The sequence below is a fragment of the Vicugna pacos genome, chromosome 16, assembly GCF_048564905.1.
Source record: "Vicugna pacos chromosome 16, VicPac4, whole genome shotgun sequence".
Lineage (NCBI taxonomy): Eukaryota > Metazoa > Chordata > Mammalia > Artiodactyla > Camelidae > Vicugna > Vicugna pacos.
The window spans coordinates 27,447,328-27,469,249 of NC_133002.1; the positions used below are offsets into that span (position 1 = coordinate 27,447,328).

The window sequence follows — 21,922 nt, forward strand, 5'->3', positions numbered from 1 at the left end:
CTTTAAGGGATTTAAATCCTCAAGTGGCTTCTGCCACAGTAATAGAAAAGAAGAAATCTGACTCCATATTAGATCTGTTCCTTTGACTTTAACCCTGTGCTCTGTCTCCTAGGCTTCTTCTTGCTTGTAAAACAATGTTGCCTAGAGCCTAAAATATACAGGAGAACCTATTCTGAAGGCTCTGACCTTTAAGGGTATTTAACACTTTTCCAATCATATAAAGATAACACGTTGCAGAATAGAAAATAACGTTTGTTTTGTTGGAGGTTTACAGGGATCTGACCCAGGGAGATAGCTGCAAGAACAAAGGATTCTAACAAGAAGGAATTCCTACACCAAGAAGTTTGCAAAAACCAAGCACATAGGAAAGCAGCCTGAATTCTGACTTGGGGAGATGGTTTTCCAGGACATTAGTTTGCCATCTAGGTCTACAGAAACTTGCTATTCCATGCCCCAACACTTGGTCTCCCAACTTACTGGCCTGTCCTGCACTGAGGAGAATGAATTTGGACTCAATAACACTTCTACCTACCTAGCAAGTTGGACACTGGGACTGAGGGCAGCTCTCCCACACACAGGGGCCTACGGTGAGCCCTTGATTATTCCCCGAGGTTGGGGTGTGGTTTACCCAGGAGGGATGGGGACTCTACACCAACACTCAGGCAGTCTGCTCCTTCTGGGGCTCTGACATTTTACCTCCCGCTCCCTGCCAGCCCAACATTTGGGACAGTGGAGCTAAGGCAGAGATCGTGCCTGCCTGTTTCCCAGCGTGTAAAAGGGGAATATGTACTCTTCCCAAGGTAGTTCTGAGAAACAACACCTGCGGGTGCTTGGTTCCCTGAGCAACAGTAAACCTAGCTCCTTGTGGGGGCAACGGGTATGATACCCGTAGGGTTTCTGCAGAGACCTTAGCTGGAGGGCTGGGCCAGGGACATAAAATATGAGCTGTGGGCAATGACGGGTAAGAGAAGGGTGTATAGGCAGGACTGCTGCCTCCTTCGGGGTGCCACAAGAGGTAAAACGCTTTCTCCCCATCTCTGTTACTCCCCTCCCAATTCCAGATAACTGCCTTCCCTCTGCTCCTCCTGTCCATGTGTCTCCCTCCACTTTTCCCCGCCTCCCCTCCTCCTCCCCTCTTCTCCCTCCCTCGGTTCCCCTTCTCTCTCAGGACCCAGAGCGGATCGCTGGCCCTCCTGCGCATGCGCAGTTGCTGCCAGCTGGACCGCGGGTTGGAAGCTCCAGCTCCGAGCCGGGGATCGGCCCCAATGGCTTCTCAGCTCTGTCGCCCTGTAGGCCTTTGGCTACTGCCTGGGGCCGGGGCCTCTGGCTGTGGAAGTGCAAGGTGAGGGGATATCGGGAAAGGGGTGAGGCGGCTGCGGGAGGGCGGTCGGCGTGTCACAGCCCCCCAGGGCGCCAGTCAGCGTGTGTTCACCTGGATTGCTCGGGCCAGACCCCTCTGCCCGCGCCACCTGCCCCGGCGCCCCGGCCACAGCTGTCCAGGGCCAGGTGTGCCCCTGCCGCCTCTTGGCCCAGCCGGGCTCCCCTCAGTCCGCGGCTGGCGTCCGCTTCCCCTCTCCCGCCCGCGAGTCCTCCCCTCCCGGGCTTCCTCTCCTAGGCCGCCGACCCGTCCCCACCACTGGGCGGGCTGTGTCCCGGGCGGGCGGGGTCTGCACACCCGGACGGGGCGGGCGGCTTGGGCTGGGGCTGGGGCTGGCCTCCGAGCGGGGCTGCAGCCCGCGTCCCCCACCCCGCTCTCCCTGCCCCGCGACCCCGGGGCTGCCTTCCTCTCCCTTTCCCGATCCCTGAGGTCCAGATTAGCGGCGTGGGCGCTGCTCCCCAGGCTGAGAGCCCGCGGCTGTAACTCCCAGCTTCTCCTGGTGGAGTCGGGAAAAGGGAGCGGCAGTGCTGAGGGAGCTTCTGTCTCCTTGATCAGGATTTCTGCCCCAGGTAAGTACCTTGAACACTTTCAGGTGTTATGATGGCGGTGCTTGTTGATGTCACATGTTTTTATACTGAGAGGGATTACAGTGGTGAAAGCAGGGCTTGGTTCAGTTAAAAATGAGCTGAAGGCATGAGGCTGTCTCATCCTCCATCATTCACTCTCCCAGGGTGAAACGTGAGACCGTCGATCTTAAAAAGATACTTATAGTCCCTAACTAGTCCAGCCCAGCTATTGTGTGTTAACAGGAACAGCACAACCTGAGGCGTTGGAGACCCAGGGACATTGCACTCCTAAAGAGCTCCTGGCAAAATCTGGTTTGTTTTGTTTTTTTTGTTTGTTTGTTTTACTTAAATTGTGGGACAGACTAGTAGTATAGAGGGAAAAATAATTGGCAAGGATTTTTTCATATAACAGCTTTATTGTGATATTGTTCACACACCATGAAGTCCACCCACTTGAATGTTACAATTCAGCAGCTTTTAGCATATTCACATTTGTGCAACCATTATTATTCCAGAACGTTTTCATCACATCAGAAAGACCAGTTGAAATGCATGACCTATCCACCCCTTCCCAGTGGTGGTTCTAAAGAAGTTTCTTGGCTGTTCCTGACCATAAATTAACTTGTTACATTCCATGAAATATCTGGGAGGAATTCTAATCAGAATTGCAATGAATCTGTCTATCAAAGCAGGAAGAATTAATGTCTTTATGGCATAAACTTCTTCTACACATGAATATATCTGGGACCCTATCTTTTCATCTGTCCAGAGCCAGGCCTATGGGAAATCCTCATTAATTCTTGGGTTTGTGAATGATGAGATTCAATACATCATTAGATGCAACTGTAGCCTTTCACTGAAGAGAAAAGTAACCTCGTAGAAGCCAAGTGATTCTCTGATGGTTAGAATGAGTGACCGCCAGTGCTGGAGTATTCGAGTGGACTTGGTGCTTGCAGAGTTCTCCACCACCTACAGCTAAGGGGATTACCGTGTTCTTTTACTTTTTTTTTTATGGCGTTGCTTTTATTTTTACTTATTATATAAAATTATTTTTTATTGAAGTGTTGTAAATTTACCATGTTAGCTTCAGATGTACAGCAGAGATTCAGTTATAAGCTTATGCATATGTATATGAATGTTTTTCAGATTGTTTTTAGTACAACTCATTACAAGAAATTGAAAATAGTACCCTGTGCTATATAGTAGGTCCTTGTCATTTATTTTATATTTATTAATGTGTATCTGTTAATCCTCCCTTTCCTGCCTGCTAACAACAGTTTGCTTTCTATGTCCATGAGTCTATTTCTAGCAGCACCGTTTTTGCTAGCAATATATGCTGGTTGGCTCTTTTCTGTTTCAGTAGTTCCATCTTATGTGTGGGCGTTTTTCTTCTGGTGGGCCTGTGTGTGGTTTGCACACGTGATAATAGAGATCTGTATTTGGGAGAACTCCAGGCCTCGTGTAGTCCCTCGTATGGAGCGCCCACTGAACTGATGCTTGATCTTGGAAAAAAACAGTAAATGTTGGAATTTCCACAATGGTTGAGACTTCCAGGTTTCTATAACCTCTTTAGCCCACCTAAATTTTGGCTGCACCCAATACTGGATAATTTGGTGGAACTTCATGGTATGGTGGTGTAGAGACAGGGCCTTGTATGCTTCTTCTCTTTCCTTTTTCTAACAATCATTTTCCTGGGCCTTCCAGGTACTCCCCCAGAAGGGCCCAGGGCTGGCTTGGTGCTGCACTGAGACAATATTTGTTAATAAGTCCCTTTCCTCATCTCTTCTGAGCCTCCATTTCCTTCTCTGCACAATGAGGGCTTAGACTAGATAAGTGCTTTTCAGTTTCTTTTAAAGCCATGTTTCCTTTGAGAAACAGAAAATTCAAATCTCTCCTCCCATCACAACCCTTTAGATTTTGACACGTCCTCCAAGGAGTCACATAGCTCTTTGTGGTAAATTGATGTGATTGTGATTCCACGTGGCACAGAAAAGACTCTTCAGAGATTTATTGCAGGGAGAGGGCAGGAAAGGGGCAGTATGTCACACTTTCTTGTGTGAGCACTGGAGCAAAGGCTTGGGTTTAAATACAGTGTCTGATGTGGCAACTCTCTAATCTTGCACAATGTGATAAACCTCTATCCCTAGTTTCTTAATGTGTCAAGTTGGGGTGGTAATGTTTTAAGGCTTTTGTGAAACATTATACACATAAGCCATTTGTGTCTCGGTAGATACAAGACCTGCTAGAGAGTCGGAATTTCTTTAAAAATACATATATATTGTCCACATCACTCTGTCTGTGTGTATTTTGAAGTTCCTGGAGGGTGAGGGTTGAGTGTAATGTCCATCGTGGGACAGGTGGCCCATGGGTCTGTGTGCCTCAGATTGCCCCCTCCTCCCCAGTCCTCTTCCTCTCAGTCCAGGATGAAGTTCCCTAGTAGATTTACACAGAGGTCTTGTGGAAATGGCTTTTCATTTTATTGTTTCACCAAGGAGGGTTGCCATCATGATCTCTGTGGTCAGGTTTTGGTGACCTGAAGGCTATGCAATTGGGGATTTCTATTTTATAAAAAGAAAAAAAATTACAAATACAAAATTAGACCTCGGTTGGTGGCAGGGGCTTTTGAAAGTGGGGACCATTAGGTTTTTTAGCTTCAGGTGCAGTGGCCTCTGGCCACGAGGACACATCCTCATGCTCTGAATTTGGAGGGACCAGTGGGTTCAGTGGGAATATTTACTGAGTGCATCTCATGGGCTGCGCATTGTCTTATTTGTACTGTGTGTTCCTTATTTGAGACGGTGAGCTGATTTAAACTCAATAGCCTCTTTAAAATAATAGACTTTTTATTTTTAGATGTAATGTAGATTCCCATGTAGTTGTAAGAGATAATATGGAGAGGGCCTATGGACTCTTTGCCCAATTTTCTTTAATAGTTCCATCTTGCAAAGTTGGGGTACTATTCATTCGTGACTCACTAACCCTTTTAGGTTTGTGTTATTGCCCTCATTTCTATTTATGAATAAACTGGTGTTGAGAGAAGCACACAGGTCTGCCCAGGTCACCCACGTGGTTAGTGAAGATTTGGGTGGAACGTGGGCTTGGCATTTCCAAGCAGTACCATTATGATGGTCTGTGGCAGGGAGCAGCATTCACTTTGTTTGTTTATTCATTCATTCAACAAACATTTATTGAATAAACTCTGTGGGTCAGATGCTTTCATAGGGTTATCTGATTCTTCAGCAGTATGGAGAATCAGGTAATGTTTTCTTTTTCTTTTTTTTTTTAATATGAGAAAAATATCTCTGAGAGGTTATAATCTCCCCAAAGGAAAAATAGCTCATAAATGAGGGATAGTACATTTGTACAGTTCCTTCTTCTTATGCAGGTGGTACCCTAGGCATTTTACATTTGCAAACTTCCATAATCCAGATATATTCTTGTAAGGCAAGAAGTTTTTTTTTAATTGAAGTATAGTCAAGTTTACAATGTTGTGTCAATTGCAAGGTGGGGTTTTTTGAATTTTGAATGGAGAAAATATTTTTTGAGGGGGTTAATTAAGTCTATTTATTTGTTTCATTTTTCTAAAATGAGGTACTGAGGATTGAGCCTAGGTCCTTGAACATGCTAAGCACGTGCTCTACCACTGAACTGTACCCTCCTCCCCAAAGCAAGTTTTCTTACCCATTATTCTGCACCTTAGGAGTTCAAATAAATTGGCGTTGAAATCCAGATATTTTGATCCTACTATGGTTCTTTGCATTATATCCTGCTGAGGGGTGGGGAAGCAGTTCCTTTATTCATTCATTTATTCAGCAGTTTTGAGCACCGACTTTGCATCAGGGCCTGCCTAGGTGCTTGGAAACAGAAAACAAGAAATGATCCTTTTCTGCAGGGGATGGAAGCCTAGACCAAAAGCTGGGTAATGTGATCTGAGCTTCAGTAGCCATGTGCAGACACTGAGGACAAAATTATCCCCTATTTGCTTGGACTTCCCTTGCCTTCTGGCTGGTGCACACCAGGTCGCCTCATCCCAGTGAGGCCCGCAGCCCACAGCACAGTGTGTACAACGATTTACCCTCCCTTCTCGGCAGGGCCTGCAACATGAACGCCCCTGATTACGTGCAGTGCGCTGAGGACCACCAGACTCTCCCGATTGTGGTCCAACCCGTGGGGATCATCTTAGAGAATTTCTTTTGCATCTATAATGGAATCTCCTTGGTGAGCCAGATCAGACCGTGCGGCTCCCAGTGGGCACTCTGTATCTACTATAGGTATCTCTATGCGCCCGAGAATGGATGGAGTGACTTCCAGACCCACCGCAATGTCATGGGCCTTGTCACCATTACTGACTGCCTCTTGGCCAAGACCTTCTAGAAGCTCCACGCACAGAGGAGCTGTATGGCACCACGCTCTACGACTCTCAGCTCTTTGTCTTTGTGCTGTATGGGGAGGTGGCCGAGCAGCCGCACACCGACGTGGCCTTCAATCTACGAGGACTGCAGGGTGGTGGAGAAGAGGATCGACGACTTCACTGAGTCACTCTTCATCTTGCCCAAGTCCAAGTGGCTGGATGGGGACCCCGAAAATTCTGGGGAGAAGACCCCCCTCCTCTACATCCTATTTGAGAAGGAGGACTTCGTGGGACTGGACACAGACAGCAGGCAAGTCAACCTGAAGGCCGGGCCACCCTGGCTGTGTGACAGATTGCTTCCCTACATCCAGAATGGGATCATCAAGGAGGAGGGCTTTCTTGTAGCCAAGGCGGGAAGGAGGTGTAGCCCGCCGGTTTTCAGACGTTTAAAACTAAATCCGCCTTTGTTTCAGAGAGATCCTTTTAGGGTTAGTGTGGACACTTACTCCCCCTTTTCAGCCAGGACACTTGGGGGGACCCCTGGAGTTGCTGTCCAATAGAGTAGCCACAGCTACTGTTGTTAGTAGTGCTGGGGAGGAGGCCGGTCTGAGCTGAGATGTGCTGTAGGTCAAATGCACATCAGACGCTGAAACTTGTCTAGTAAAAAGAATATAAACTATCTTGTTACTTTCTATATTGATTACACGTCAAAATGATAGTATTTTACATACAGTAGAATAAGTAAGGTCTGTTCTTAAAATCAGTTACTTGGTTTTTTTTTGGTACATTTTAAACGTGGCAACTGGGAAACGTTATTTACATGACTCTCATTTCATTCCTGTTGGACAGCCTGTCCTGGGACAGTTTCATCCCTTTGCTTATAAATGAGACTCTGAATCCCGAGACGCAGAACGAGGTGCTGGTTGAGCTCAGGGTGGAGCCGATGTCTCCTGCCTCCCAGGCCCAGCACCAGCACGGCTCAGGCCCTCTCCCCTGCCTGACAGCCACCATGCCAAGTTAGGACATCAGAAACACTGCCAGGGGCTTCCGAATTAGCTCCTTACGCAGGGAAAGGCGTGTCACGGTGTATGGGACACAGCAGGGAAAAATTCGTCCTCACTTTGTCCCTGTGATTAGGTCAAAGGCCCCACTCTGCCTTGGAAGTGCAGACGATCTCTTCTGGGCTGCCTAACCCCTCACCCTCTACTATGTTTCCCTGTGTATCTTTCAAGCTGTCCCTCGGGCAGAAGAGGGTGAGACGTCTTTGCCGAGAGGTGGTCCCCCTTTACTGGGGAGAGTGAGGTGAGCTGTGTCCCCCCGGCCTACGGCCTCGGGCCTTGAGTCTGGAGAGCGCTCATGGCGGTCCCACAGGTGACGGTCGGAGGACATGGCACGTGCTGCCGGGCCCGCTGTGCAGGAGGGGCTCTGTGATTCTCTGTGATTCTAAGGTCAGATTCTACTTTCTTGTTGTTGGTAAGATGGAGGAGAAGATGCCAGAGAATTGATAAAAAGAAAATCCACACCAGTCCTGTGAATGACAGACACAGGGGATCCGTGTCCCACCTGCGTGTGGTGCCTGGCGGGCTCTGGAATAATTTTCACTTCCTCCCCGGACATTCCTCTATGGCTTAAGGAAGGGGAGAGGCATGTCGTGGCCATGATCTGTACTTGTCCTCACAGGGCCCTGTGATCTACATGCCCACACTACACTTCTGCTCCTTGGAGATGAGGTGTCAGGTTTAGGAAACTGGGCACTGCTGAGGGCATAGCTGCCAGAACCGTGCTACACCAAGGCTGGCTCCGTTCACCTCACCTGTCACCTCCTGTTGAGTCCTAAGGCGTCATTCAAGGTAGGTGCATCGGTGCAATGAAAGCAGGGACCTCCTTCACCCCCTGGACAGACTGGTGGGTGATCAGTGGAAGCCTGGAGCCCTGCCCCAGCCCCACGCCAGTGCCTCCTATTTTGTCATAGGAGGCACTGGTGACATTTTTGCTCAGCAACTGCTTGGCTCTGATTCTGCAGAGCCAACAGAGAATGCCAGCTTGTTTTTGCCTTTTGAAGTCTGCCCTTGGGATTTGGCGGAGTAGCTGGATGTGTGCTTAGCCCATAGTGGTTGACACTGTCACCATTGTTTACCCAGAACCTCGTGTACCAGGCATGGCTGCCGGCATCAAAATACAGCAGCGCATTAAACCTCCCTCCTGGTGGGTCTGTCTGTTCTGGTACCATAAGGGCTCAGCCAGCATCTGAACGTCAGTGAGATAACGTGGCCAGTGAGCTCGGGTCAAGCACGTTCTCCTCCAGTGACTTTTACTCCATTGTTGCTTTTACACAGTCATTAATTTTTTAAACAATGCTTTGGTTCAGGAGCAGAACCTAATTCTCCCCTGTTCCTCTTGGTGGGAGTGAGTAAAGTTGTCCAGCTTGAAATGCGACCACATTTTGTAGCTCAAAAGCTGTCTACACGCATCTAGGTGAAGTTTTGGTTTGGGGCGCTGACCACGTTGGGGTCCCCCGGCAGCATCGCTCCCCTCAGGCCCCTGCCTTCCCTGGATCAGGAGGTGAGGGTGGGTCTCACCGTCCCTGCATCCCTGTCCTCATCACACTGACGTAATTTCTTGTAAATGCTGTCAAAGTCATTTTTGTTCTCGTGTGTTTCTAATTTTGGCTGTTCCTCTATTCCTTTTTCTATTTTCCTTTTTCCCTTATACCACCCCGTGAGCATGTTGTTGGGTCTGAAAATCTGGGCTGTGCACACCCTGCATTGGAATAGCCAGATCGCCCTCTGTGCCGTCTCCATCACTATAAAAAGGAAAAACTTAACAGTTGCCATGATTCGTATATTATCCTAGTCATCTTATTTTCTACTTTTTTGGAATTTTTGCTATGTTAGCACATCACCCACTGGAGTTTGATATCTGTTAAAGTCCTTGCTTTGAGGAACCTGTTAGTTCGTCCTTATATTTGGTAACAAATTCTCTCTTACTAATTTTGTTTATTTGTTTTGAAGAAGTGAGATGCGAATTGATTTAGGCGGTTGCTGAGGGATTTTTTTCATGGAGTATTTAAACTTGGAAAGTCAAATTCTGCAGCACCTTGCTTGATTCTGGCTTTTACACAAACGTGCTCGGCACATGGTTCCTGGCTGTCGCTGTGTGACGTGCGTGACGGCGCTTCCTGGCTGGCGGTCACTGGTGAGGAAGTGGCCGGCTCGGGGGTGAGCAGCTGCAGGGGACGCTGTTGGCGGAAGCAGTCACCGGTTTTTTGTTTTTTGGTTTTTTTTTTTTGCATTCACCTTCCCAGTGCCATTTACTTTACTTTGCATTCATAGAGGGGCAGGAGCGGGCCTAAAACCATGCCACTCTTTTGTTCCCTTTATGAGGCTGGTTTTTCTAAGTATCAGGAAAACATTGCCTTGTCCTAAGTAACTGGTTCACTTGGATCTGGTGGACACAGGGACCGCTAAAGGGGACCGTAGCTTCCTCTCTGCTTCAGCCAGTGGGCATTCAGAGCCGGGTCTGTGGTTTGCCTCAGCAGCCGTGCAGGCCTCCCTGCACCGGCCTTTACTTTTACCCCTTTTTGGCAGTAAATAGCTGACTCTGTGTCTGTTGCAGCTGATGTCCACCACTGACGGCCGTGTCGTTATTTTGCGGTAGTGAGTCTCCAACACCCCTGTCAGCCGTGAAGGGACCTTGCATTCTCACCCCGACCCTGGTTCATCTCACCCAGGGAAAGGGCTTGGCCACCACCGTCATGCTGGACATGAGGCCTTGTTTCTCCTTTCATGCTCTGGTCCAAATGTGGACACTTCATCCTTCATTGACTTGGTCTCGCTTGAGACAGTCCAGACTTTCTGAAAGAGTCCATCACATTCTGGGGGGGAACAGAACAGAAGTAAGAGTCGCAAGTAGGAGTCTAGGCTGTCTGGGTTGGCAAATGCAGGCTGGGATCTGTGATGGCCGGTCTGTACCCTGGAAACTGGCCTTTCCCGTGGCTCCCGAGAGAAAAGGGGTCGGAGCGAGAACAGACTTGCCTGGGTTCCTACCATCCTCATCTGCTCACTGACAGGAGTGTCAGCTAACTAGGAGCTCCCCCAGACCTCGGGCCCTTCAAACCTCAGATCACGGGAGATCCTTGAGTCCCTTCTTCTGGTCCTTCTTTGTGAGAATCCAGTGCCTTCTGAGGTGACTGGCAGCAGGAGATGCCTCCCCCTCCAGGGAACTCCCTTCGGAGGACTGTGACTCAGTGCACCTTGCTGTGAGCTTGTGGGTTTCCATCGTGCTCCCTGCAGAACCAGACTTGAGACTGGCTTAGTGACAGAAATAACAAGACTGATTCCAGGGCAGGGCCAGGTGGAGGGAACAGTGGAAATTGAATGTGACCTCAAACACCTAGGTGGGTGCTGGGGCTGTTACTAAAATGGGGAGCCTGGGAGGTACCTGCCAGGAATCGAAGTCTAGAGTAAATGGTGGACATAAGGCCTTTTTTTTTGACATATGGCATTTTTAAGATGCCATTTGTCATCCAAGTTAGGACTTCCAAGAGGCACTCGTGTCTATGAGCCTGGGGCTCAGGTGAAGGAGCCGGACTAGAGATACACATTGGGATTCGTCATTCTTAGCTGGTGTTCACAGCCGTGCAAGTGGATCAGCTCATCTCAAGAGGTGCAGACTGTGTCTGAGGGGGGGCAGGGCTGTGCCTGGTTTGGAGGAAAGCCCGGACCATGCAGCTTTGGTGTGTCAGTCAGCGGCGTTTGTGATTTTCAGAGCAATGGCATTTATCCTTAAGGTTCTGGGGGGTGGGCAGGGCCACACAGGAAGAAATCTGAAGAGAGGGTTTTGGCCACGTGTGCGCGTCTTGGGACGATCCAGAGGCTGCAGGGTCCAGAAGGGGAAACTCCTCAGAAGCTGGAGTCGGAGTGGGGAGTTGGGAGAATGTAGTCACACTCTCCTGTGATGAAGGGAGGGAGGCCTAGGGAGTCCGCACCCTAGCGGACTCTCTTTCCCACGAACAAAAGGCAATCAGACAGAAGATTTGAGGTAAGAAGGGATGGGCGTTGGGAGAGGAGCCAACCTGGAGAACGGTGGTTGAACAATTCTTGAATAGTCTCCCTGAAACATAGAGTTAAAAAAACCCAGACTCTTAAGAATATTGATAGTGACTGGGGAGGAGGCAGTTGTTTTTCTGACCTCCTAAGGGTAAGGTATGTATCCGGGGATATACAGAAGAATCGGGCAGTCTGTTCCTGGGGCTTCACCCTTACCAGGGGGAACAGTGCAAGTTTAAAGGGGGAGAAGGGCAGCGGAGGGAAACTAGCCAGGTCCCGTGTCACGTAGCAGTCGGCCGCCCTACTTGCGTGTTGCATTCACATCCATGCCTCCCAAGTGGGCGGTGGCAGCCCCGTTTTGAAGATTGGGAAGCCTCCTCAGAGGTTTAAGGAATTGGTTCATTTAGCAGCTAGTAAATGCTGTAGCAGGATTCCAGCAGGGCCTTGTCAGACTTCAAGGGCATGTTCTCTCTACTAATTCCGGTTGTACCTGAAATGGTGAAGTGAGTCAGTTTCGGAGCCTTTCAGAGAAAGTACGCTTTAAGTGCCTCAGGACTGTTGCACAAAGCTCAGTGTTCTTTCATGGTTCGGAACCACCGCAGTGCTTTTTGCCCCACAGATGTAAGGTCTTACTCCTTTGACGATGGCGTGGTTGTAAATGACATACAGGTGCAAAACCACACTTAGCAGCTTCTGAAGGGAAACTCTCCTGTTCTCCCTTGATCGGCTTTCTTCCACGGGATGTAACTGTGCTGCAGCTAAGGCCTGAGCTTTCCGCATGGAGTGAGGGTTTGATATCCAAATTTAGCATAAAACAGTCAGATGGAGAAAATCGAAGATGACAATATATTTTGGGGTTTCATTAGACAAGACATACTATCTGTTAATGGCTCATAAAGCTAATGAAATTGAGTACAGAACATTGCATTTCTTACTTTCTACTGAGAGCTGTCTTCCAACATAAGGTTCTCTGCTTTGGAACTTCAGCTCAGCCACTAGGGCGCCTGTCATTGTGTTGGTGTGATTGCATTTACACAGTGCATGTAATCTGGGCTTCCTTAGCCCCAAACACTCCAGTGCAGAATCATAGGCTGTAGCCATCACTTAGTTATACAAATACTTCTAAAACTATATGATACCAAAAAAAATAAATAAATAAAAATAAAGAGAGAGAGGGAGATTGCCTTTATCAAAGTTCCTTTGGATTTTAACTGCAAAGTGTTGTTGAGCAGCTCTGGTTTCCTTTGGATATGAATATATACATTTCTTTGCATGTAACTTGGATTTCAGGCTTGAACACCAAGCTCTTGTTTTCCATGAGCCACAAAAATCATAGCCAAATGACACACGTATGAAACAGTTTATTCTTTTTATCTGAGACAGAATCTTGAATTTGGGACTTGAGCTGCGACTTTCCTGTTTGCTCTTCCCACCCCTCTTGTCACCTCACTCCTTTTTCCCACGTGGCCTCCAAGAGGTCATGGTCTCATAGGAGCAGGTGGACAAATACCAGTTGGTCGCCAAGCAGTGCTGCTGTAGATGGAGCCCAGCCAAGAGCTAAAGGACATCATCAGGGAGGACTTCCTGGAAGAAATTGGCTCTACATTCAGTTCTGGGGACAGAGTACGAGTCAGCCAGGGGAAGGAATCAAGAGGGTGACTCAGGTGGCAGGAGCAGCCCGGGTAGAGGCCTGGAGGCTTGTGGGGTGGGGACTCGGGGAGACTGCCCTGTGTGGTCCAGGGTGGTGGGTGACCCTGCTTTGAAGGACACTGGAGAGGGCCTAGGGGTGGAGGGCTTTGGAGGAGCTTGGTTTTTACTAGAACTGACACAGAAGAGGCAGTGAAGGGTGTCAGCAGGAAGTGACCCTTAGGAGAGCAGCTCTGCCTGTCCTTTTGAGTCCCACCCCTTCATTCTTTTATTCACAACACACGCAATTCTGAGTGTCTAGGGGAGAGGGGGTGGACCCACAGTAGTAAGCAAAATGTACTTGCTTCTTGAGAGCTTAGCAGTGTCAGAAGTTGACTTAGATTAAAATGTTTTATTAACACAGCAGGGCACCTAATCCAAAGTGCGGAGGTTGGAGGGAAGGAAGACTTCCTTGACAAACAGTTAAAATGAGCTTGGAGGCTAGTGGGAAGTAGCAGCAGGTCACGGGGCCCCTGAGGTCACTGGGGACCTGGTACTGAGGTGAGGATGGACAAACAGGGTCGGGGGTGGGGCTAGAACTCTACCAGGGAGCCTCTGATGGGTTTGAAGTGGGGAGATGTAATCAAATTTGTGCTTTGGGAAGGCTGCCTTGGCTGTGTGTGTGTGTGTGTGTGTGTGTAGCGGGGAAGAGGGGGAGAGTGTCACCAACTGGGAGGGTCATTAGAAGACCATTCACAGGCTCGGAGGCCACCAGTGGGAGAGGGGCGTCGGGACTGCTTGGGGACCGCAGGGGCAGAGTGGATGCCGGGTTTCCTTGTGTGGAGGGCTTGTTAGCGGGGTCGCTCTAGCGACACCTTGTGGCTGGAAGTAAACAGATGGAGGCCGCCAGGTGGACTTACCTCTTCTCTCCTTCCCTGCCTTGTGTGATGATCTTAGCTCTGCCAACATATGGAACAGAAGAGCTAAGTTCCAGAGTAGCCCAGGACTTTGCTGGGCTCGTTCAAGTGAGAGCAGATAGGATTTAGGCTTGTGTTGAGATCTGTAAGTTAACTTAGCTAGAAACGTCCTGTCTTTTGGATTTTCATAGGGGTAGTAATTCTTGATAAAGATTGCTTTCTTGGTGAGAGGAAATTTAATACAACTGATGTCTTTCTCAAAAAATATCTTATCTTTTAAGAAACTTAATATTCAAAATAATAGGAATATTTTAAAATGATAAACTAAGGCTTTCGTGTAGTTTCTTTGGTTTCTGGGTTGATGTGTAGGTAGACCCTTTGCATTACATAATAGCACATCTTTGACAGTATTTAAAGAGCTGTTAGTGAGCGCCCCCAATTTGAAAGCATCATTAAAGCTTGCTCTGAAATAGTGAAGTCATATAGGTCTTGTTTGCAGAAGCCAGATATTTGGTTTATAATCTGCAGCATAGCTCCCTTTATAAAATAATAATAGATTCAAAATTAACAAAGTGGAAAATAATTGTTTTTTTTAAAAAATGAAACATAAACTTTCTTGTGCTATTGTTGCAACTGGAAATTTTGAAAAGAAAAATCCTATTGTAATATCATCTAAGTGAAATACATATATGTCTGTCACATTTGAATAGTAACTGCACAGTGGTTTTTGAAGTCAGGATCATTCCAGCTCAGATACTGGCAGTGATGGTTGCTGGTTTTCAATGGAAGAGCCTAAATTTGCTTTCTTAGCTTTATTCTTTTCTTTTCTTATATTTTCTTTTCTTTTCTTTTCTTCTCTTTTCTTTTCTTTTCTCTCTCTCTCTTTTTTTTTTTTTTTGGGTAGTGCAAGGGTTGAGTAGTGCTGTGCCAGCATGATTTGGGGGCAATTTGTGGGCAGATGTCGTGCAGCAGCAGTGAGATATTTCCATGCATTTTACTTTCCGGACATCACCAGGGAACATGTGTGGTTTGTGTCTGCAGGATGGGATGCTGCAGGACTCCCTGGTCCATCAATGTTATGTCTTGGAGCTGCTCCGGTCAGTGAATGATTTTCTGTGGCTTGGAGCTAATGTGGTCTGATGCAGATGATCAGATGTGTAACTAAAGTACTGTTACTTGAAATAAGAGAAAAGCTAGCAAAAATGTCTCTAAAATACAGGATGAGGGAGGAGAATTGGCTGAGCTGCTTGCAGTGGGGAATATTCTCAGGTGACTCCCTCACTGTGTCTCCTGTCACTATCCCCCACAGCCCTGCATGGCAATCCTACTGAAGCAACCATGCACTTTCTCAGAAACGTGCTGAATTTCCTTGTGCCTCTGATTGTTCACTTTTTTTTTTGAAAGCACATCTTGCCCTTTGCTTAAATGCCATCCCTGCTAGCCACCACTTACACTCATTCTTCTGGACCTCGTCCATATATAGCTGCTGAATGAAAGAACAAAATGTAGTATCTCCATTTAGTGGAATATTATTCAGACATAAGAGTGAATAAAAAAGAAAAAATAAATAAAGGGGAATATGAAAAAAGCCATCTGCTCTGGGTAGTCCACCCTGACTGCTCAACCCGGACTTTTCCCTTTGAAACCCCACCCCTTATACCCTACTCTACTATTTTTGATAGTATTTACCACCTTCTAATAAAGTTTAACATTTTCAAAAAAAAAGAGACATGCTGATACCACTTCAACATGGGAAAGCCTTGATAACAGCACGTTAACTGAAAGGAACCAGACACAAACGGCCACATATTGTTGATTTCAGTGATCTTAGAAATGCCCAGAATTGGCTCATGCAGTGGCAGAGAGCAGATGATGGTTGCAAGGGGCTGGGTGGAGGGGGGTTGTGGAGTGACTGCTAGTGACAGGGGTGTTCTATTGGGGTGATGAAGTGTTCTGGAAATAGATGGTGGTGAGGGCTGCACAACCGTGAGTGTGCAGAAGACTGCTGAGCGCTGTCTCTGGGAGTGCTTGTTGTTGGGGCGGCTTTATTTTGTTCTCATCCTGTAATGTGAAGGGTCATCTTGTGCTGAGACCATTCAACTCCTGTGAGTGGTAAGGCTAAGAGACTTTGCAGAGTCATGTTTCTTTTTTCCCCCTTGCTGAGTGTAGGCAAAAATGGTTTAAGCCTGAGAAAGTGCTCCATATGCAGAAATGTCTTTCAGTTTTGCCTGGTGTAAAAATCTTGTGAGCTTTTTAATCATTTAGGACAGTCTGTAGGGGGAAACAGCCTGTGAAGCCTGGGTGAGACTTGGAAGAGCCGCGCTACCCTCCCAGACACGGGTGGGGATTTCACCCCCATTCAGGCAGTGAAGGGCCAAGACCCGTGAGAGGAGTTGACAGTCATGAATATTTATGTGTATCCGCTGCTTCATCTTGGATATTAATTTCTAGCTGAGTCATTTTGTGGCGGCAGCCTCATCCTACATCAGGAATTTATAGTATCTGCTCTTTGAGGTGAAGAGCTGACAGACTTGATTATTTAACAGTCTATCTTGTATTGATATCTCAGATTCCTTTGTCAATCGCAAAACAGCAGAAATACAGACGTCCTTTAATGCCGATGTGACCTGGAGCAGGTTTAGTTTCTGTACCTCAGTGACCTTATCTGCGTGTGGGGAAGATGATAACAGTGCTTCCCTCAGAGGGGCTGGTGAGAGGAGACTGAGAAGCACAAATGGAAGACTTACACGAGATGCTCATGAATGACAAAATTTAGTGCTCTCAGCCTGGTGAGGCCTCAGGGGCAGAGATGTCAGAACAGAGCAGTCCTAGCCGGAGTTCGATCCGCATTGGCAGGTTTTATGATCACTACCACCACTGTGGGTTATCAGGTAGTTTTAAGACTTGGTAATATGAATTCATGAATAATGTTAAAGACTAGACAACTCAGATCCGGTTTACATAGTTCTCAAGATTTCCTGTGAGAAATGGATATTTTTTCCCCATCTTAAATCTGAGTGGATTCTCTAAAAAAGTTCTGTAGTCCTCCATCTTTTTCCTTTAATTCTCCTTTTTTTTAAATAAAAGTTTTTAAATGGAGTTACTGGGGACTGAACTGAGGGCCTCATGCGTGCTGAGCACATACTCTCTCAACTGAGGTATACTCTCCCCCATAATTTTTTTAAACTTTACTTTCTTAGTATTCAGAGGTTAGAGGCCTCTAATTCTTTTTTTGGAGACTTGTCCATAAACCGGTAAATCTAAAATTAATGGACAAAATTTGGTTTATTAAAAAAATCATTAGAACTTTTATCAATCCATTCAAAAGGAAATGCTTATTGAGTTAAAATGTTTCTCCTTTATGGTGATTTCTAATTTTTGGTCTAGCTTAACTTATTAAAAGTAATCCTCATCATCATAATGACCAAGCTTGCTGTGAGTGGACACCTACCAAAGGCTAAACTGTTTTTCTCATGTTTTACTTCAAAGAAGGTGTTTGACGGTAGGTATCAATGTCTCCTTTTTGCAGCTGAGGGATTGAGAGGTGGGCAGCTTGTCCCAAATCAAACGCAGCTGGCGGTGCCTAGCTCGGTGCTGGAACCCAGGCTGCACAGGATGCATTCTCAATTTCTCCTCTGATCAGCCTCCCGTTGAGTGGTTTCCCAAACTCCTGTGAGTCCATAAATGACCAATTTTGGCGATCTCAGCCTGATGAGGCCTTCAAAGGAGAGACACCAGTGAGAATGTGAGACAGAGTGGCATAAATTAAAATTGTACATTTTCACAAATGTTGCATTCTCAGGTAATGACTTAAATAGTTTATGTTTTCTTTATATTAGTGCTATGTAAGCACTAAAAACAAAACATTAAAAATGATTATAGTGCAAAATAGGAGTGGGCTTTGAAAGTCCAATCATTGCTAATGATGTTGCTTGTTTTTCTCTAGTGGTGCTTATTGACAGAATAATTTACAATGACTGAATTTGTTTTATGTATGTAGTCTTAGTATGGAGGAAAAGTTTGTCAGTGCATATTGAAAGTAAAATCTTTACTCTTTTCTTTCCTGATGATAAATATGTACGTTGTTTCCATGGCTTAAGTATATTTCCTCATTTGTGAAATTTGAGTGATGCCGTTTACCATGTCTGACTGTGAGAGGTAGACGCCTTGTATACAAAGCATCCAAGAGCTGCTTAGTAAAAATGTGCTGTCACAATGACAGATAGTTTAGAAGGATCAACTGTGAATACTAAAGAGGGTGGCTTGTTTCTGATGCATATTCAATATGGATATATATGAATATGGCTTAAAGTAACAAGGATTCAGGGTTTTGTGTGTGTGTGTGCGTGCAGTATGAAGTTTTAATGAAATCTGTATCATTCTATTGAGACAGGGACTAGTTAAATTGACTTAAGCAGACGACCTTGAAGATTATTTACACAGAATGTGTATTGTTACAACTCAGTGTTCATGCTGCCGTGTAACTATACACTCAGACATTTAAATTCGTAGGACTCTGACCAGAAGCATTAAGTTTAGAAAAATCCACATTGATCATTTTCAGGGAATAAGCTTCTCTCTTTTGTGATTAAAGAAAATTTTGATTTATTTTTCTGCACTCTTAATAGGTTTTAAAATATCAAAACATTGATTTGACATGTCAGCTTTTTTAATAGAAAAAAGCTCATGCTGTTTTAATATGTAAATAAATGTTTTTGTATTTCAATACACTTCTATGATTTCCTGGCTCTTTGAGAAGTATTTTGCAAGATACTTAGATTACCTCCTGTTGGAAAAATACAGACATGACTTTTATGAATATAGGCCTAGTACAGGTCTGTTGGTTTTTGCTACAGTGCAAGACATGAGGACTAGGAGAGCAGTATGTGCTACATAAGCTTTTAGTTATCTGATTCTTGTTTCTGATCCACAGGCAATTTTTGTGTTGCACCTTTCCAGGCAACCAGGAAGGCCTTTTAAGCCATAGGTGGCGCTGTTACACCTTCTTACAGTCTTAACTTTCCTGTTTGTAAAGGAAGTCTTAAACAACGTTTTTTTTTTTTTTTTTGATTCCTTTGCTTAGTGCTTCAGGGTAGCACAATGTCCATTATGTCTGACTACCTGGAAATATTATTCTGCTTATGTCTTAGTTTTATTCTATCATCTCGCTGTGAACATTTCAGACTTCCTGTGCAAACAGTTGCAACATCGGACTTTTCTTGCAGTGTTAGAAACCAGTGAGCCGGGATTTTATAAAAGAGCTAGAAGCGGCCTCTGGAGCACCTTAAAGCTGAAAAGTGTACTGAGTTCCCTAAGTATTATCCCCACCGCTGTGTGTCAATGGGTGGTAGGAGATTTGGTACATATACAAAGGGGTGTGGTGTTTTGACTTGGGTTTGCGTGCACGCGCTGCCACTGAGCTACGTGATCCTGAGTCAGTTCTTTCTGAGTTTTTCCCTCGTCTGTGAGATGGGGACACTCATTTCTGCTTTGTAGAATTGTGAGAATTAGAAATTATGTAAAGTGTTTAGCACAGTGTGTATGACAAGAGGGCTCATAATCTTAACTGCTGTTTGGTGTGAAGCCATCATTTGATAGTCTTTGGCAATTACTGAGAAACAGGAAAATAAGAAAAGCTGGTTTTATGATGAAAGATATTTGAGGAGGTTCCATAGTTCCTATACACATAATTTAGCATCAGCAGAGTCAGGACAGTTACACAGTCGCCCTGAACCAATGTTAAGCCACAGAATTTTTGTTACTTCATATATGTTGGGGCTTAAGGGGACCCAATACTTATACACATGTTGTGTCCAGCAGCCAACTGAGAGATGACAAAGAAGAACAGGCAGGCGATAAATGTCTCCTTTATTACTGATGAAGCCACGTTCTCCATGAAATTCAGGGCTGTGGGAGAGTGAGTGTCATGACACTATATCCCAGAATTAGAGACTTACGCAGTCCCAGGTAACTCTGGTCCACAGCGAGCATTCCCTTGAGAGATTCTGACCCATAATGCACAGGACTGTCTTGCCATGGAACTGAGCATCCCGGCTGCTTCCTAAGGGTGGCCAACACTGGAGGGGAAGGAAAGCTTTCATATGCCCTGCTTGTCTCCCCGGACTCACACCTCAATCTGTTAGTGTGAGGAGGGCTAGCCGTGGGCCAGTGGTCAGGGGTGTGAAGGGAGAAGCAGTCTCCCATGGACCAGAGGAGTGGGGAGGAGGGAATCCCCCCTCAGTTTAAACAGGTGGTGGCTTGAAACAGAAGGGTGCTCCTCAAGAGTTTATAAGAGGGGAAATAAGGATTTCCTTTGGAACTCAGAATAGTCATGAAACACAGAAGATGATTAGATGGGAGACTTGTAAATCACTTTCTTATTAAATTGAAATTTGTTGGGCACCAAAAATGTGCTACATTCTTTTCTGAGAGTTTTACAGAAATGAATCCTCCAATTTTCACAACAAGTGAGTAAGAAAGATTTGATTGTTATCCCAGGTTTACAGTGTGGAAATTGAGGCACACAGAGGGTAAGTAATTTGGCCAAGGTAACAGAGCTAGTAAGTGGCAGAGCTGGGATTTAAATCCTGGCTATCTGGTTTCCAGGCTCCCAGGGATGGGCTTTGGGTGTTTACAGGTATCTGCATCCCTGGATCTCTGTACCTCTGCATCAGTTAGACCAGAAAGGACAGGGAAAGTGGAGTTATACAGGTGCTCACAGTCGTGTCTCAGCCACTGTCCATGGAGTGTGCCCCGTGATTGGCATTAATTGTTTTCCAGGCAGTAGATCTGTTCTTATAACAGAAATTTAGTCCATTGAGTTAATCTAGAAACCCTTCCTGCTCTGCTTCTGTCCACGCTTGCCATGTGACTGCCTGCCCGAGATTGGGCCGTGGAGGAGAATCTGTACTCATGGTTGAACTCTGATATTTCAATCTGGTTTGTAGTTTCACATCTCCTGTTACATTAATAAATTAAATTTCTGGTTTTCTTGCATCAGTGTGTCATAAGTTTGCTTAATGTGAAACCAGTCCATGGGAGCCCAGGGGTGCTGAGGGTATAATTTCTGAGCATGTGGCATTTCTACCCGTGCAGAAATGGCTGGAGGATGTCCACCTTCCTCACTGATTTCTCCCAGCAGCAGGGTCCTCTCCCACCCCCGGATGTGAGGATGGGATCTCTCTGAGTAGGCCATTCAGAGGCCGAGTCCACCAATCAGATGAAGTACCTGGAAGTGGGTTTAATAGAAGAAAAGGGCTTCCAGGTAGTCCGATGGGCTGTTTGAGTCCGTTTGGTGAAAAGATGTCCACTGTCTGTGGTTGAGCTGCTACTTTGCTGTTTAAAAGTCTGTATTACATGAAGGGATTTTAAAAAGCAGAAAGGTGTGATTTCAGGTGGTACATCCGCACCGGTGAGTAGTGCTGGATGACCGCCTGTGTGAGGAATAGACAGTCTTACAAACTTCATAAAACAGCTTTTAAAGCTCTTCCATCTGAGTGCACTTCGTATGGGGTCCAGTTCATGACTGGTCGCACTGAGAGGGCACGTAACTGATGATGGCAGAAAGGACATGGAGGCATCATAAAGGTCCCAGACATGTTCTGTGTTTAGAGGATGGGGCACAGAGTAATATATTTGAGCTGGTTTTTCATTGAACACTTTTGAGTATTTTCTAGGACTCCCCAATCCCCCATGGTTCCATGCAGCTGGGTGTCCCCTCAGTGCAGCTCTGTCAGCGCTTGCCCTGGGCTGACGCGGTGTCACGGGGAGCAGGACGGTCAGTGTCCCCGGCTCCTCCGAGCTCCGTCTCCTCATCCGCAGAGCCGGGTTTCTCATCCGTGTCTACATAGTAGGATTGCTGAGAATCACACGTGATGGTTGTCAGGTGTGATTTGTGGTTGTCTCTGTGATTGGCGTATAGTCAATATTTAATAGAAACACTTGTTTTTTATTATAATTGTGGCTCCTAGATTGCAGTGGTTTTTAGTCTGCATTTATTTTTTTATATAAATTTATTCTTATTTTTAAGTAAGCAC

General features: G+C 46.1%; 1 protein-coding gene and 1 long non-coding RNA gene across 2 annotated transcripts in view; both read left to right on the plus strand.

Annotated features, from left to right (window-relative positions):
* Positions 1-1,151: 1,151 nt before the first annotated feature.
* On the plus strand, positions 1,152-5,969 carry LOC140686259 (uncharacterized). Its single transcript, XR_012059964.1, has 3 exons — positions 1,152-1,342; positions 1,808-1,947; positions 5,837-5,969. It is a non-coding gene; the product is annotated as an uncharacterized lncRNA (long non-coding RNA).
* A 100-nt stretch (positions 5,970-6,069) lies between these two features.
* LOC140686249 (trafficking protein particle complex subunit 9-like) overlaps positions 6,070-21,922 on the plus strand; it is a 61,135-nt gene continuing 45,282 nt past the window's right edge. The window contains exon 1 of the mRNA XM_072939963.1: positions 6,070-6,605. Within this exon, the coding sequence (XP_072796064.1) occupies positions 6,343-6,605 (263 nt within the window). The 5' untranslated portion in view covers positions 6,070-6,342. The remainder of the gene's footprint in view (positions 6,606-21,922) is intronic.